General features: G+C 33.9%; 1 protein-coding gene across 1 annotated transcript in view; it reads right to left on the bottom strand.

Annotated features, from left to right (window-relative positions):
- Positions 1 to 17,634, bottom strand: part of LOC140432810 (uncharacterized) — a 153,281-nt gene that overhangs the window by 34,547 nt on the left and 101,100 nt on the right. The window contains exons 3-6 of the mRNA XM_072520928.1: positions 15,876 to 17,260; positions 12,144 to 12,309; positions 4,980 to 5,106; positions 2,472 to 2,708 (exon numbers count right to left, since the gene is read on the bottom strand). Of these exons, the coding sequence (XP_072377029.1) occupies positions 2,472 to 2,708; positions 4,980 to 5,106; positions 12,144 to 12,309; positions 15,876 to 17,195 (1,850 nt within the window). The 5' untranslated portion in view covers positions 17,196 to 17,260. The remainder of the gene's footprint in view (positions 1 to 2,471; positions 2,709 to 4,979; positions 5,107 to 12,143; positions 12,310 to 15,875; positions 17,261 to 17,634) is intronic.

Below are 17,634 nucleotides of genomic sequence, written 5' to 3'. Positions count from 1 at the left end.
TCGTTTAAGCTCTGATAATTCTATTACTTCATCAGTTGAATCATTAGGCCACAAATCAGGATGTTGTCTTAAAAACTGCGGTCCCTGGAACCACAGTTGTGATTCAAGAAAGGATTCAGGAAAGATTCCACGACTAGCTATATCTGCGGCATTTTTCTTTGTATTGACATAATGCCAACTATCACTACTGGTGAGTGATTGTATTTTTGTTACCCTGTTGGCAACAAATACTTGTAACTGGCTAGGTTCCAGTTTTAGCTAACTTAATACAATTTTTGAGTCAGACCACATGTATATCGGCATATTTAGAATTGATAAAGATTTGGTGACCTTGTCAATTAATTGGGACCCTAACAAAGCTGCACACAATTCAAGTTTAGGTATTGTTATTGATTTGATAGGAGCGACCTTTGTTTTTGAACACAGAATGTGAGAATGGTATTTGCTTTCTGAATCTATGCTGCATACATAAATACAACTTGCATAAGCAATCATTGAAGCATCACAAAAGCATTGGATGCTTGTAATTTTATGACCTGATCCAAGTACTGGTCTTGGAACGTGTAATTTATTTAGATATGGTAGTTGATTATACAGTTTGGTCCAACTGTTATTTAATTCTGGAGGGATTATTTCATCCCATGAGTTTTGAAGTCGAAATAGAGTTTGAATTATTAGTTTAGCAATTAATATGACTGGACTTAGCAGACCTAAAGGATCATAAATTTTGGAAATGATAGATAATATTTGGCGTTTAGTAAATAAATGATTGGAATTTTCAGTAAGAGAAATTTTGAAGCAAAGAATATCTTGTTGACTCATCCATTGGATTACAAGAGTTTTAAAACTATCAGAATCTCCTATGTTAATAACATTGTTGAAAATATCATTACAATTAATGTTAAGAATGGTTTCAGGATTATTGGAAATCCATTTTCTCAAAATAAATTTTCCAGACTCTAAAATTTTAAAAATATCATTACATCTCATTTGTAACTCTTGTAAATTGTTTGATCCTGTTAACAGATCATCTACATAAAAGTCTTCTAATATGGATTTTGCAGCTAAAGGAAACTGAGATCCATGTTCAAAGGCTAACTGACGCATGCATCTCATTGCCAAGAATGGAGCTGATTTTTGGCCATAGGTTACAGTAGTTAATTGATACACATCAATATTATCTGTTGGATTGTCTCTCCAGACAATTTATTGTAGTGGTCTATTCTCTTCATGTACAATTACTTGTCGATACATTTTTAACACGTCTGCAGACACCACATATGTGTACTGCCGAAATCTAATGAGGATGTCAAAAATATCATTTTGGATTTTTGGCCCTGTGTACTGTAGGTCATTAAGAGACCATCCAGATGTAGTGGGACATGAACCATCATAAACTACTCTTAGTTTTGTGGTAAGACTGGTTGCTTTTAGTTGCACACCCCATGGTGGGGTAAAAAATATGATTTTCTAGAAGGATGTAAGCTAACAGTGGGGTTAACTTTAACCATATGTCCTAGTTCTTGATATTCCTTAATGAATTGTTTATACAAATCATTAAGTTCCTTATTTCTCGAAAATCTTTTTTCTAGCAACAAAAATCTGCTAATTGCTGTATCTAAGGGGTCTCCTAATAATTCAGGTGAAAACTTAAATGGAAGCTGAACAATAAAGTGTCCATTTTCTGATCTTGTGGTAGTGGTTTTAAATATTTGCTGGAACCAAACAGAAGCAAAATTAAAAATTATCAAACCAGATATTACTTCTGCTTTACTACCGCTCCCAGCTCAAAGACATGACCAGGTAGTTATTAACAGAATGCGGCTAGGTCATATAAAATTTACACATGGATACATCATCTCCAAGGACCCTCAGCCGATTTGCCACACCTGTCAAATACCATTTTCAGTGCAACATATAATGATAGACTGTCCAATATACTCAACAGCAAGATCGACAGCAAAAATAAAACACAATTTGAAAGAAACTCTAAAAGAAGACACCAGTAATACAATAAATTTTATCAAAAATTGTAAACTGTATAACAAATTGTAACATAACATAAAATGTTTGTATTTTCCAAAACTGTTATTGTAAATTTTAATAATATACTAAGTGTAACTTTTCTAACATAAAGATATACCACCCCGCTAATAGGGGTTGATGCGGTAAAAAAAAACTATTTGTTTGATCAAATCCTTGTTTGGTTTTTATAACAGGAGGTAATGTGAAATTATATTAACAGCGTCATAATTGAGAGTGTAAAAAATTAAATTATATAAAAAGAATAATTTATTCTCCTACACTGTCATTTAGTGTTAGGAAATTAAGATTTTAAAACAGAAAAACAACCTTTCACTCTATCCCAGTGTATGAGTATTATCAATACATGACAAAACTACTACTAAGTATGTGTAAGAAAATAATTTAAATTCAAATTCTATCAGCCTATTCAAATACAAAATACTCACCCATCGGCAGTATATCGAACATCCACTGAATTATCATATGGAGAATCAACACTCCTTGAGAGGAATTCCGCCTCTCTAGAGATCCTGCGAAATGGATTTGCAGCGGAGTGTCTCTTCAACCGATTGGACGGCAACGTCCTGTAATACGCTTCAGCAGCGAATTGATTCGGTACCGTTCGACAGGGGATTTTTGGAAGGCCGTAGTCGATGGGGTAACCCTCCGAATCGATAATGCATCTGTAAACAACAACAAAGAAACTGTTTGAGTATGAATCTATTAAAAATATTTATTTTAGTGTTAATAAATATCACGAAACAAATTCTTATTTCTGTCCAATCCAAATACTTTGTAAAATTACCTACTAGTTTGAATAATTATATCCTTTTCAATGTCAGCATTTTGGTTTGTTTAACGTTAGTAACTAAAAGCTAGTGCCGATTTTCCTTCAGAATATAAACGATACACTGCATAATTAACTATTTCTTCTTCTGGTACTCTATCCGTTTATCAACAATTATAGGCGATCATTGACTACTATTATTTTTTTCCGCAACCAGGACTTCTTCAGTCTTGGATTTTTCTTGTGCCTTTTAGCCTTCGGGTAATTTTGTCTTATACCATGTGGTGTAGATGGCTTCAATATTTATTGTTTTTGTTTTTCTGGTTTTTTTTAATTTTACGTAAAACTACTTAATTCCTTATTCAGTCCATCCAGCTTATTCAAAATACTCACATTAGAAAGGCTTCTATGCCTGTGTGCATGTGTCTACAATAGTATACATCTATATTTCATCTAATATGAAGAAATTCTATTCTCATTTTTTGTTTTTAACCCAGTTATTATAAATGTTGGTACCTAAAAGAATACTGTTGACTTGTTTTATTTGCATTTCATACGGTAACATGCACTGCATTACTTATTAGAACCAAAAATTTATTTCTATTCTATTACGAACCAAATAGATAAAGAAACAGAAAAAATCGAAAACGATGGCTACCATAGAAGCAGTGAATTACAATTTATCAGACCTTTAACAAGATAGTGTTGGTTTCTTGTATCAAAAACAATTAGACAAGTGAAACTGGGCCAATGGTGTTTTCTCTGGGTGTTGTGTAAGGTATATTGCATGTGCATTTAGAATAGAAAGGTCCAATATGTGAAAGAAGAGCTTTTTATACCATTTGACGGTTTTGAAAAACCACAACTTCGGCTTCGTCTTTATCAGCACCTTCATTTTCAGAAATGGCTTCATCATTCCCATAAATAATATTAACAATCTCCTCCTCTTCGGAATCATCGCTATCTGGTACATAATTGCTTTCACTTTCTACAAAAGGCTCTTCATCGGAATCCAAGCATGCCAGTATATCATCATATTCTTTTAAGTTAGTTAGTCCACACAAACCACCTGTATTGCATGAGCGCCTTCTTTTTCTCGAATCAGACATTTTCTTGAAATTTCACAATACATTTGTACTGTAACAGTAACAGCAGAATACGCAGTATTCCGTGCTAACGTGATATTTGCGGTACAAGACGCATGCTAAAAATAGACCAAAAACCCGATCATACCCGGCACTTACCGATACGCCGTATATCAGAAGCTGCCGTATCAATACGGCAGTGGGTTCATCACAGTGCATGTTCGAACGTATTAATACGGGATTAGGGCTGATGGCACTGTAACAATGCCGGATAGATGCGGCAATGATGCTGGCAGAGGTGCAAAAAAAAATTGGATGCTGTATACAAACGGCATGGTATTAAAAACGTTTTTACTCGAGAACGTATATATACGTCACTGGGAACAGTGGCGCTTTTCCCCAAACCGTATATATACGTCGCTGGTAAAAAAAGGGTTAAAACGATGGCAATCTTCAAGCCTATTTAATTTTTTTACTTTTCACACGAATGACTGGAGGTCGATTCCTCGCCGAGGAAATTATTTTCGTTTTTGTTTAAACCATTCTAATGATAATCAAAATGAAGTAAGTACACATAAATACAAGATACTAATGAAAATGTAAATAATAAACAAATTCTATATTCAATTTAACAAATTTTGAAATATACTAAAATCATTAAAAGAAAATAAATTAGGTGTTTTAAATATTAAAAAACATGTGTGGTGTTATAATAAATAATATTAACAATTCAGTAATAAACAGACAAAACATTTCATCCACTCTTCAAGTGCCAAGCACCGTTTTTTTATTATATTTTTTTATGAATTGAATAGTGCATTAGAAAACGATTCGTCTACAAATCTGAGTACTATGTGCTTAAGAGTAAAAACGAATACAGAATTTTAATTTTTAGTATATTTTATTTTTTAATTGTAATCGTAAACTTTTATGTTTGTGGTATTTCTTATTTTTGGATTAATTCATTTCTGTAAAAAATTTTTAATCTCTAAAATGGTAAAAAGTAAAAATTACTTTAAAGTTCATCTGAAAACTGTACACATATTAATGTTAAACTATATAATAGGTTATACAAGACATACCGTCCACCATCAAGAAATTCTGTGCTTTCCCGTAGCCTCGCAATTGGAATTTGAAGTGGCTGGGGAAATTCATTTGCATACATTTCCATTTTTTGATGATCTTCACCGTCTCCTTCCCTTCGGCAACCTGAAATCAGAACAATACTATTTGTATATTGAGAACGTAATTGTACATTATTTACAATTGTTGAACTATAAGAAACTTTATAACTATTATTGACAAATTAGATGGATTTCATTCACTAGTTCTTTAGAAATTTCCTACAAGATTTAAAGATGGCGCCTTTAAAACACCTAAAATAAATATATGTGTATATAAGAATCCAGAACGATATTTCAAGACCTGTTTATTACAAAAATATACTAAAACAGAGTAAGGGGATATCATGTCTCGTATTTAAAAATGGTTTAGAAAAGATAACTTGAAAGTCCCAGATTAATACAAATGGCACTATATTACAACAAATCACTAACAAATCTGTACAATTTACCATATACGCACATGACATCGGCATTATAGCTCTTAAAAGTCTCTGGCCGATGCTTTTTGGTCGATAAGGGAATCAGTGGCACACCTAGAAATTTCCTGGTGGTGGGTTGGTTGGGCACCGAAATTATTTTTATGCTACCTTCATTTTATGTCCTTAAAATTTGTGTTTTAGTTTAATTTAAAGTACTAAAGATAGCAGTGCCAAATATTTAGGTATCTGTTATTCTGCCTACCAACTAAAACCACCCTCTTCTACTGGTGCGTAGTTGACTGTGACGTACCGTATTCCGAAAATGAGATGGCGCTGTAAGACTGACGACATTTTAGGAACACTCCCTTCTCTTATCTACATCTTATCTGTGTTGTTGATCTGGTCTTGGTTGGTGTTTCTCTTCTCCTTTTATATTTTTAATTACTGTTGGGATGTCATTGTAAACACTATTTCATCCCTTCTTACTTCCCACCATCTTCACGATCATCTCTCCCACAGTCACAGGATTCATACCTATTTCTCTATACATTCTGTTTCTCTCTCTATTACACTTCAGCATTGTGTAAATAACAGTGTCGAAATAGTTGCAGCATAGGCATTTATCTATATTTGTCTTTCTGAACCTATAAAGATACGCCCTCAAACAGACAATCAACCCAGTTTCTTAGACTCGGAATCAGCATCTTGGTCCACTGGCAACATCTTCCGTATTGTCCCACTCTTCTGGCCATCTTTCCATTAATCTTTTCCTTTCTATCTAAAACAACCGATAGAACGTAGAAGAATAAGAAAAGACGCTGGTATGTTTGGAAACTAGACCGAAGTGATGTAGAGATCATTAGAAGAAAAATTTATAACATGTATGAAGAACAGATGGTCCTCACGTTAAAAACCATTATGCAAAAGTTTTAAAAAGATGACAAAGGAATCAAGTGCTTCAGTGACACAGTAAGGCAATGTCTTCTAAAAAACGGCTTTAAAATAAAAACGATTAAACGCCAAGTAATTATGGAATCTGCTCATCTACAAATATGGAGGACGGACTTTTTAATTAAAATTCATATATACAGAGAAAGCGGACGAGAAATTGGTTATCTGGATGAGACGTGGTTTGACATACATGACGTTCCAAAATCGCTGTATAACAAAAGCTCCATCAAATAAAGAAAAACTTATTACAATAATCCATGCAGGAGCAAAAAATGGTTTTATACCTAATGCTTTAGCATTGCAAAAACATTAAGGACTCCCGTATCGACTATCATGATGACACCACGTCAGAATTATTTCAAAACTGGTTTTCAATAAATTTATTGCCAAATATACCACCAAACAGTGGGGTTCATAGGAGTAGTGAGGCCCAATACAAGGTGTTGCTTCCAGATAACACATCTAGCCTCTTCTACTCAATTCCTATCCGTACCTCCAAGAAGTGTAATCTTGATCACACGGGTGAACCCCGTTTAACCTGAGCAACCCTATTGGAGATTATGTAACCAACCCCAATGGAAGGTAGGGTCAGGGCAGCCCTGGCACTGGACTCGGGTGCAATAGGTCGATAACCTGTTCACCTTAAACTCAGCTATCACGAATGATACGAACAATGAACAGTTCGAACCGTGGGAGTGTCGATAATCGCGCACCCATTTCCACGACGAGGTCGGATCCGGAGCGGCTATTTAAGGCGAGCGACTGGCAGAATTAGATTAGTCTTGTGGCTAACGCTCTAGGCTCCCTGGTTCGCTGGTGTATTGAATCTGCGAGCCGACCCGGACAGAGAGACTTCCGTACTGAGGATTATACTCTGTCCTCAATCAATCAGAACCCGTGGGTATCGTGCATTGAACGTTACCGTATAGCGTGGATCTACACAATCGAATATTTTGATTGCGAGTGCATTTGGCGCTTCCACTGGATTGAAGTGGAAGCGAGTACAAGTCTAAGTGCGATTGAATTCGCGTATCCTATTTTGTTTGTTAGTAATAATAATTTCTCTTTTACAGGCGTCCGCCGGGGAATTCACTCTCGCGGGATCCAGACAGGGACATAGAATACATTTTATTTTTATTTTCATTTTTGTATATACGGTAAAACTAATAGATTTATTTTTATTTCAACCTATGTTAAAGTTACTGAGTCTGTCGCTTCGAAAGAGCTACCCGTTACAAGACCACCAAACAGTGTTATTGTGATGGACAATGCCAGCTATCACAGTCGTAGGCTGAATAAAGTTTCATGTTCTAACGACACCAAACTTAGATTCCAGGGATGTTGGAAAATATTAGGAAGATAATTATTTAAAAAAAAAACAATTACTTGAAACTTTAAAATCAATTTTCGTCAGAAAACTATCCGATTAAACACATACGGCATGAGCTAAAAGCATTGGTATGGAGAAGTAACGTTTCACCCAACCTAAATTCTTTTGTGATTCGTCTAATTGAATTAGAAATAGAGAAAATAGCCAATGACAGCTGGTAAAATAGTGTTGCCCATATTCTAAAGATGAAAAGATCTTATACAGATAGTATAAAAACAAAGGTTTTTAGTATTTTATTGTTAGATAAAATAAATTTCAATCAAGTAACGGTCGAATCCATCAATTACTTAGTTTTATCTGCTAATCATTTAACAAATGAAAAATCGTATTTCTTTAAAAATTATTTTCGCGTCTTTTGTAATATTTTTCACCTACTCGTGCATAAAAGATGTTTGTATTTTCACAAATCGCCTGATCGATTGCAAACTGAAATGTATGAAAACATGTGTCATCGTCAATTTGAATCTCCCTTTTTGATGTTTCCCCTTTCACGGCAGAAGTGCTTTCGCGACATACATTCTAAATAGAGACGAAGATATGACGTGAGCTTGACATAACTTTTATTCTTAAATGATTTTATATTTTTACTTTCTATTGTATCTATCGTATTATATTGTATCTATTGAGTTTTACTTTTACAAAATTTAATTTTAATATTAGATAAATAACAAACATATTAGTAAATACTCATACGGCATGTACATATGCGATATTATTGAAATAATTACAGAGCTATTAAGACTGTATCAATAGAGTTGGTTCAAAATAATTAGCAGAGGTAATTAAATGTTGTACAGACAATAGTTGAATTCAGTCAATAAAAGCGCTTACCATGAGAGGCGAAAAACACGTTCATTTTTTACGAAAACCAGAATCAGAGAGACGAAAACCCACGTCTTTTCTCTATGAAAACCAATAGGTAATAGAGGCAAAAAAACCCATCTACTCTACGGAAACCAGAATCAGAAAAAGCAAAACATGTCTGTTCTAATGCAGGAAAGAAAGTAATATAAAGGCAGGAGTAAAGCAAAATACAAGGAACTACAGAGATTGATAGGAAAGAAAATAAAAGAGGCCAAATCCACCTGGCTTGCTAATCAATGCAGTGAAATAGAGGCAGATGCTAAACAGTGTGATAGCTTTAACATGCATAAGAAAATATAGGAAATGACAAATACACTGAGAAAAAAGAAAGATATATATATATATATATATATATATATATATATATATATATATATATATATATATATATATAATAACGGATTTATTACGGCTGTCGCCGCTTCTCCGCCCCCAATTTCCATCTTTTTCTGTCATATGCAGTTGCCTCTTCTAAGTCTCTTGCCGCCATTGCTTCATCAATATCGTTGCGCCAACTTCTCCGTGGTCGTCCTCTCTTTCTTCTTTCAGGAGGGATCCATTCCAGTACTCTCCTAGGCTATCTGTACTCTGGCATTCTTTTAACATGTCCGAACCAGATTAATTGTTTTCTTTCTATGTCATCATTGATATTTCTCTCCATTTTCATTTCGTTTCTTATTTGTTCGTTTCTAACTCTCTCCAGTTTCGATCTACCGCAGCTTCGTCTCAGATAATCCATTTTTGTCGTCAAAAGTTTGTTTCTATTAGCTTTGGTGACGTCCCATACTTCCGAACCGTAAAGTGTAATACTTTGGACTATACTACCGTAAATGTGTTTTTTGGTTTCTCGTCGAATTGTTTTTTGCCAGAGAAGAGAGTTTAAGGCACGGGTCGCTGCTCTGCCCTTATTTATTCTTTCCCTGATTTCATCTGCGCTATTTCCCTTCTTGTTGAAAATGACCCCCAAATATTTGCAGGATTGCACGCCTTTGATTTTGTCGTCTTCAGAAGACGACAGAAGACGACAAGAAGGGCATCTTTCTTTTGTCGAAAAAGAAAGATGCCCTTCTGAAAGACGCAAATGGAAAAATCATTATAGAAATTAAAGAGAAATTAAAAAAATGGAAGACATACATAACAGATCTGTTTGAGGATAATCGGCAAGAACCGGAAGAAATCGACAGCGAAACGGGGCCAAAGATCATAATAGAGGAAATCGAACAAGCAATACGAAACGCAAAAAACGGAAAAACTGTAGGTCCAGACGAAATACCTGCGGAACTACTGAAATGTCTAGACGATGAAACTCTACCTGTACTTCTGGACCTATTTAATGAAGTATATAAAACTGGAAAAATCCCACAGGAATGGTTGGTGTCCACCTTTGTAGCAATACCAAAAACAGTATATGCCAAAGATTGTTCAGACCATAGGACAATATCACTAATAAGCCATACCCTCAAAATATTTCTAAAGGTGATTCATGGAAGATTATATAGAAAACTAGAAGATGATATGGATGATACTCAGTTTGGGTTCCGCAAGGGACTGGGAACAAGAGAGGCATTGTTTGCATTTAATGTCCTCTCTCAAAGATGCTTAGATATGATCCTAGATATTTATTCCTGTTTTATCGACTTCGAGAAGGCATTCGACAGGGTCCGAAATGAAAAACTAATAGAAATACTGAGAAACAAAGATATAGACAGACGAGACTTATGAATCATTATCAATCTGTATTGGAATCAAAAGGCCAATATAAAGATAGAAGAACAAAAGTCCGAAAATATAGATATAAAGAGAGGAGTAAGACAGGGCTGTGTTCTGTCACCATTACTGTTTAACGTGTACAGTGAAGCCATATTCCAGGAAGCGATAGCGGATCTGGGTGATGGAATCTCTGTAAACGGAAGAATAGTAAATAACATAAGATTCGCTGATGACACCGTTATAATGGCAGACACCCTGGAATCGCTACAAGAATTGGTAAATAGAATTAACGATTATTGCATTAGATACGGACTAAAAATAAATAAGAGAAAAACTAAATTCATGATTGTCTCAAAAACGCAACATGGAAATGAAAGATTAATGATAGAGCAAACCCAAATAGAAAAAGTAGAGACATATAAATATCTGGGAACCTGGGTTTATGACAAAAATGACCAAAGCAGAGAAATCAAAGTCCGAATTGAAACTGCAAGGCAAGCATTTGTGAAAATGAAGACAATGCTTACCAACAGAGACCTTCAGTTGCATCTCAGATTGAGGGCTCTAAGATGTTACATATTTTCTATCTTACTATACGGAATGGAAGCTTGCACATTGAAGAAACAACACATAAGGAAAATAGAAGCGTTCGAAATGTGGTGTTACAGAAGAATATTAAAAATTCAGTGGGTTCAACGGATTACTAATGCTGAGGTACTACGACGTCTAAATAAGGAGTTAGAAATTATGAACAGCATAAAAAGAAGAAAACTAGAATATTTGGGTCCCATAACCAGAGGAGAAAAATATGAGCTGCTGAGAATTATTATGCAAGGAAGGATCCAAGGAAGAAGAAGCATAGGAAGAAGACGCATCTCCTGGTTGAAAAACCTTAGAGAATGGTTTAACTGTAGTTCACTACAACTTTTCAGAGCAGCAGCTAACAAAGTGACCATAGCCGTTATGATATCCAACCTCCGATAGGAGATGGAACTTTAAGAAGAAAGTCTGTTCTATACGGAAATCAATAGATAAGAAAGAGATTTTTTTGCATTATCCAAGAATGTCTGTACTTCTCGCTGTTGGGGATAAAAATAGGTAGAAGAAGTTATTACTAAGGGTTTGATATCCATTTTCTTTTTTTTCCTTCTTGTATGTAGGCTTTAAAGCCTGTTTCTTTATTAATATTAGTCTCCTAAATTGTTTAAATTCATCATCTTGGTGCTATATTTTTTTCTCTTACATCTTTTCGGATTGGATTCGGATCAGATATCCGGTGGATATCTTTGTTTAATTTCTTCATTGCTTTGTAGTTGGAGCCGTATTTTCCCGTCAGCTATCTTCCTTTACCTATTAGCTCTTTGCTAATAGGTAAAAGGTTGGGAGCTCATAATTTTTAATAATGTAATTGTAAATGTAATTTTTATTTAAAATAAATTTTGCTTTAATCCCATATAAAATATTATCAAATTTTGTATATTTTATATATTTCTATGTGCTAATTACCTTCGTGTTTCATGCGATTTTTTCTAAATAGGTCAATGGCTTTACTGTAATAAACAAATGTACAAAATATGATCACTTAAAAAACTGTTCAGAAGATTATAAGATAAATTAGTTCTCTCGACAAGTATTCCTATTTAAATCAAATTATCACAAGATGGATTCCAGACTTTGCAGTTTTCTGCATAATAATTTTGAAATTATAAATTAACTGCAACAATAAAAATTTACGGAAACTCTAGAAAACTCATATTAATCTTTTAAAAGAACAACATCTGTACATACCATTAATTATATCAGGATTCTGCTTAAGTTGCATGGCCTGGAGGGAATCAGGGCTTCTAATTTCTCGAGTATCTCGAACAGGGGAGAGGGTGCTGCTAGACATCAGCTCGCATGACTGGGTCTCGAAATTTGTCAACTCATCGTTTTGGTTCGAAGTGTTTATTTGCTGAAATCGGAAATACTAATTAGGAGACTTTAAATATTTTATCCGCGGCAAAAACATCCTTTTGTTATTATTTACATAATGGGGTTTCATTAAACTGTTTTTAATAACTTATGATTTTAAAGATTTATAAAGTTACAAACTTAATAGAGTAAAACTGATGTAAATTTTGTTAATATAATAATTAGATTTATAAAAATTTTTGTTCTTTCTTGTATATTTTCAATTACGTCAGAACTGCTTACATCTGGAATAGTACACAATACTGAGTGTATTACCCTAGTGGAGTTTTATATCTCATAAAATTACTTCGAAAAAGATACTTAAAAAGATCGTGTAATTTTTATTATTATTAGATCTATTAGTTTTTCGTGCAGCATCATCTACTATGAACCATCCATGTATGTATTACATTTAATTGTATTTTGTTACTTTACTACTATACTGCCCCCTTAAGGAAAACCAGTGCAGTACTTATAATAATGAGTAAATGGACTTCAAAGAATCTGCAACTTTTAAAAAGAGCGAAAATTGTTTCAACAATGCAGTTAAAAACGATTTTATTTATATCAATAAATTTGTATTCTCTTGTAAAAGGGGAAGTTATTAAAAGGAAAATACCAGTATTGGTAAGTCAGTAACATATAGAGGATACATCATTTATGTTTTTTAAAAAACAAATATATAAAATCAGAATTTGGTGTTTATTGAAGGTAAATTAAATGCACGACCAAATACTTACCATGTCGGGATAGTATTATGAGATTTTTTTTCCTGGTTTTTCCCTCATAATTTACTATGAAATCAATAACAGGAGAATATTACTGTCATTATGGCATGTATTTGTCTTTTTAAAGACGAATTACAGGCTATGATCTTTTCTCACGGATATTCTCAAGTTAAAGTTGATTTCATGTAATCGAATGAACTATCTTATAAGTAAAGTCGTCCCAGGAACGCAACTCAACAATATTGGCAATATCATTTTAAAGTCGTCTACTTTAAAATGTATAATGTATGTCTGAATTGTCAATATAGATGAGTCAAATAAAATTACATTATTAGAAGAATTTTTCACTAAGTAACAAAAAAAACAAAATTTGTTTAATTTACTAATGTTTGTACTTTGAGAACAATTTCCGAAGTGGAAATTGAAACGTCAATAAACATACTTTAACATTTAATTGTGGCTTATTCCCATTTAAATAGTAATTATGTTTATAAGTAACTTGTTAGTAATATGTACGTTTCCTAATTTCCCCTGTACTTCATTTTTATTTCTAAAACAACGTTTTAACAGCATTACTTCCACACAACAGCAATTAATCCGACGGGGATTTAACACGTTGTTTTATTAGAATATAGCATAAATGTTAATAAATGCTTGTTTTGTATAACCTAAGGTTATTTTTGTTTATATTAATGTTATGCATCATATAGTCTATGCTTACGCCCATAACTTTTATTTCAAAAAAATCAATTATGAGGTGTTTTTTTTTTCAATTTGTCGACAAAATGTGATTTGGCGTTTACACCATTGTTCCAGCATACCACTTAATTCGGAAGCGTCAATGTATAAAAAATACCTCACCTTTTATAGATATTATTTTCAAGACACTGACACCGTAGAACCAAAAGCATTGTTAGCACTTTTAGTGTGGAGGCAGAAAAATAACGATCGTATGCTTGCAATAAATGGAAACGGAAGACAGATATATAGCGGTTTTGAGTAAAAATAGATTTGAGATAGAAAATATTAGGTGCTTTACGATTCAATAAGTACACAGACATTGAAAAGTGCAAAAATGCAATCCAGACGTAGTATTTACTTTTATATTTATAATGTTTTAGTTCTATTCCAACCTCATTAAGTTTGTTGATTGTGTATATTCTGTCTATTATTTAAGACGGTCCTATGATTACGTAAATAATGATTTAAAAAGAAAAAAAAACATGTTTCATTCACCACCTGGAGCAACTATTATCCTTTAATAGTGAAAGATGGAAGAGAGGATACAATGCAGACTTAACCTTTGCTAATAATGATATTAGTAACTTGTGTAAAAAGGTTTTTAACTCAAGCCCAAATTCTCAATTAGTAGCTGTTTAACCAATAACAATCCCATTTTAGCGATATTTCAATTTTAAAAAAAGCCAACTGACAGATTACTTCAGAAAATCTTTATGAATACATAACGTTTATGGAGTTAGAACCTACCAACTATAATAAATTTGTAAATGCAATTAAACTGGCGTCAAGTAAGGCCATCGCGAGGGGATGTAGACATAACTATATCCCTGGAATAAACCCCTTATATTCCATGTCCTAAAATTTAAAATGGATTTGCTCTCTATATAGTTATTTTCTACATACGGGTGGCTCCTCTTCGCGGGTATTCTTAGCACCCCTAGACCATTAAAGGTCCGCCGCAGACTAGGAGCCATGTGATTGAGATGTATGTTGCAGCACCTCTACAATATGAACCCCAAAACACAGTTAACCATGGTGCGAAAGAAGAAATTTAACTTTTAGAAGTGTTTGTTATAAAGAGGAAACAGGAAAACATAGGATACAAAAGGCCAACCAATAGTGACAGATATTTATACGCTGATTCACATCAGCATCTTGCACAATTGCGTATGGTTATTAAAATCCTAATCACAATATCTCAAGAACTGATTGATAAGTATTATAAGAACAAGCAAATGTAAAAACAAAGTAGCTTTTTCTAAAAGTGGCTTCTCCACATCTACAATTAATACAATTATTAAGGCACAGAAATTCCTAAACAAAACCAAAGGTCAGTTTAAGAAGAAAAACCAATTATTAAACACTATTTTGTCCTACATAAAGGGTACGGCGGATAAAATCAATAGAGTTTAAAGGAAAGACAAAGTAGGGATCATATTTAACCCCGACAAGAAAATTTCACCCATATCATCCGCAAAAATAAAAATTACAGTCCATAAGTACAGGAGATATAATAAACTTGAATAAAACAACGATGGTAGCTAAGATTAAAAATAGAACCAAATGTGTAATTAGGAAAGCAATAGAAATCGAAAATTATGCAATACATTTAAATACAAATGATAATGATGCTTAAAGACTTGTAGCTGCATCTTAACCAGCTTTAAACAAAAAGGTGAAAATTTAATTGGCGAATAAGACCTCAACCACTTGGAGGCATTCGAAATGTGGCTATAAACGCGTATTCGTAAAATACCTTGGACTGCAAAAGTTTTAAACGAATCGAACATGGCAGACTACTAGTGAACATAATTAAAACTATCGTATCTGGTTCACATACTGCGAGACGATAAATATTTTTTTCTATACGTCATCATACAAAGAAGAAAATAATGAAGAAAAGGCTTGGGAATAAAGAAAAAATCTTGGCTAAGGAATATTAGATTTTGAACCAACCTCAGTGTTGAACAGATATTATATGTTGCAAAAGATAGTGAAGCGTTTAAATAAGTGATTGCCAACCTTCGTTAAAAGACGGCACAATAAGAAGAAGAAATAAAAGAACAGAAAAATAATACATTCTTTTTAATTTTCTTACCTTAAGAGAATTTGACAAACTCTTGACTCCGTCTCCAAGCTTATTTCCATTCTGCTGGTATTGCATAACCATCTCATCAGTCTGACTTAACTTTTTTCGTCGTTTATTACTGCGTCGACACTTAATAATTAATGCTATTAAGGCTAATAACACAGATACACCCAACACAGCGATGCCAACAATGGCTATTAAAATATACTCGAAAGGAAACAACACTTCTATTACAATGGGGTTTTCCTTAAGGATAATTCTGATAGTGAAGTTGGCTTGGGATGAGCCTGCAGTATTTTCGGCGTTACAAATAAAAGTCCCGTTATCGTCGGCATTAGCGTTGTAAATAAATAGTTCGCTTCGTTTGTTTTCAGTGCCTTCCTCGACGTAATATATTAAGTGAATTCCTGGTGCTACCATCGTGTCGTTCTGCAGCATCTCTCCTTGAAACCACCACGACACAGTAGCTTCCGGTATCGCGTGTACATGACACGTCAGCGAAACGTTCTTTCCTTCTCCTAATTCCAAATAAAAAGAAGTAGGCGTGATATTTGGAAGACAAGCGAGCTCAGCGATTGGTATCGATCGAATAGAGCGACTTGCTAGACGCGAAGGCCCCTGACAGACAGGTTCGACGGAAAGTAAACTTTTAAAATCTTTTAACCACCGCGCGAGATCCTGAATATGGCAGTCACATTCCCAAGAATTTTTCTCCAATTCGATTCCCTTTACATATTCAGGAAGCGTTCTACGACCCGCTATTGTTTTTAAACGGTTGCCTCCTAAATGTAACCACTCCAAACTGTGAAGTCCCTGAAAAGCCCCTTCTTCTATTTCGGATATATTACAGTCACTGAGCTCGAGGGTATTGAGTTGCGTTAAGTGCTCAAAACTTCTTTTCTTAAGAGCTGTAATGGGGTTCGATGTTAGAGTCAATTTCATTAGAGAACGACATCGTATAAATGCTTCACTTGGAATTGTATCTATTAAATTACTTGATAAATCCAGTTCTACTAAATTCGTCAAACCTTCGAACGCGCTTTTATCGACAGATTTTATTAAAGAATTCGATAAAAAAAGACGCTGCAGATTGACCAGCTGCTTTTTATGAAACATGTCTTTATAAAGACTTCCTATTTTATTTCCGGAAAAGTCTAAAACTTGCGTCGAGGGATCCAGACCTTCTGGAATTTCTAAAAGATTTTTCTTTTTACATTCAACTGTTTGTTTTCCGTTTTTCCAGATGCAAGCGCAGTATGTTGGACAGGCGACCGCTTCTTTGATAAGTTGCAGGAATAAGATCAGATACATTCGGGTTGATATTTGCATTTTGAATAGTATTATGTTGTTGGGGCGGTGGCTCTCTCTCTCTACCGAGTTTCATCTCCTACGTCCTGAAACAAAACATGTAATTAGGGTAAAAAGGTCGCTATAATATGTGACGTATTTACTTTTTTGGCTGACTTATTTCAGCTTCGTTTTAAATTGCAAAACGAATTTAGTTTAAATTTGTTGAATGTCAGGAGGAAGTAAAAACTATATAACGAGGACGTTTTTATCTCGACGTTTTATTTGGTTGGAATTTAATACTTTCTAAAAAATTGTATTATTTAGCCAAATTTATTTACCAAGAACGTCTATAAAACGGAAATGACATTTACGGGGTTATACAGATTTATATTTTGAATGAGATTAATCTTTTTAAGCGACTAAAACATTTGTAATGATTTTTTCTTTTTTAACCCATAAAGGAATGGAGTTGCCATAT

The sequence above is a fragment of the Diabrotica undecimpunctata genome, chromosome 1 (assembly GCF_040954645.1).
Source record: "Diabrotica undecimpunctata isolate CICGRU chromosome 1, icDiaUnde3, whole genome shotgun sequence".
In the NCBI taxonomy this organism is placed as follows: Eukaryota; Metazoa; Arthropoda; class Insecta; order Coleoptera; family Chrysomelidae; genus Diabrotica; species Diabrotica undecimpunctata.
The sequence above is the reverse complement of the archived record's forward strand: the minus strand, read 5'-3'. Positions and strand labels throughout refer to the sequence as shown.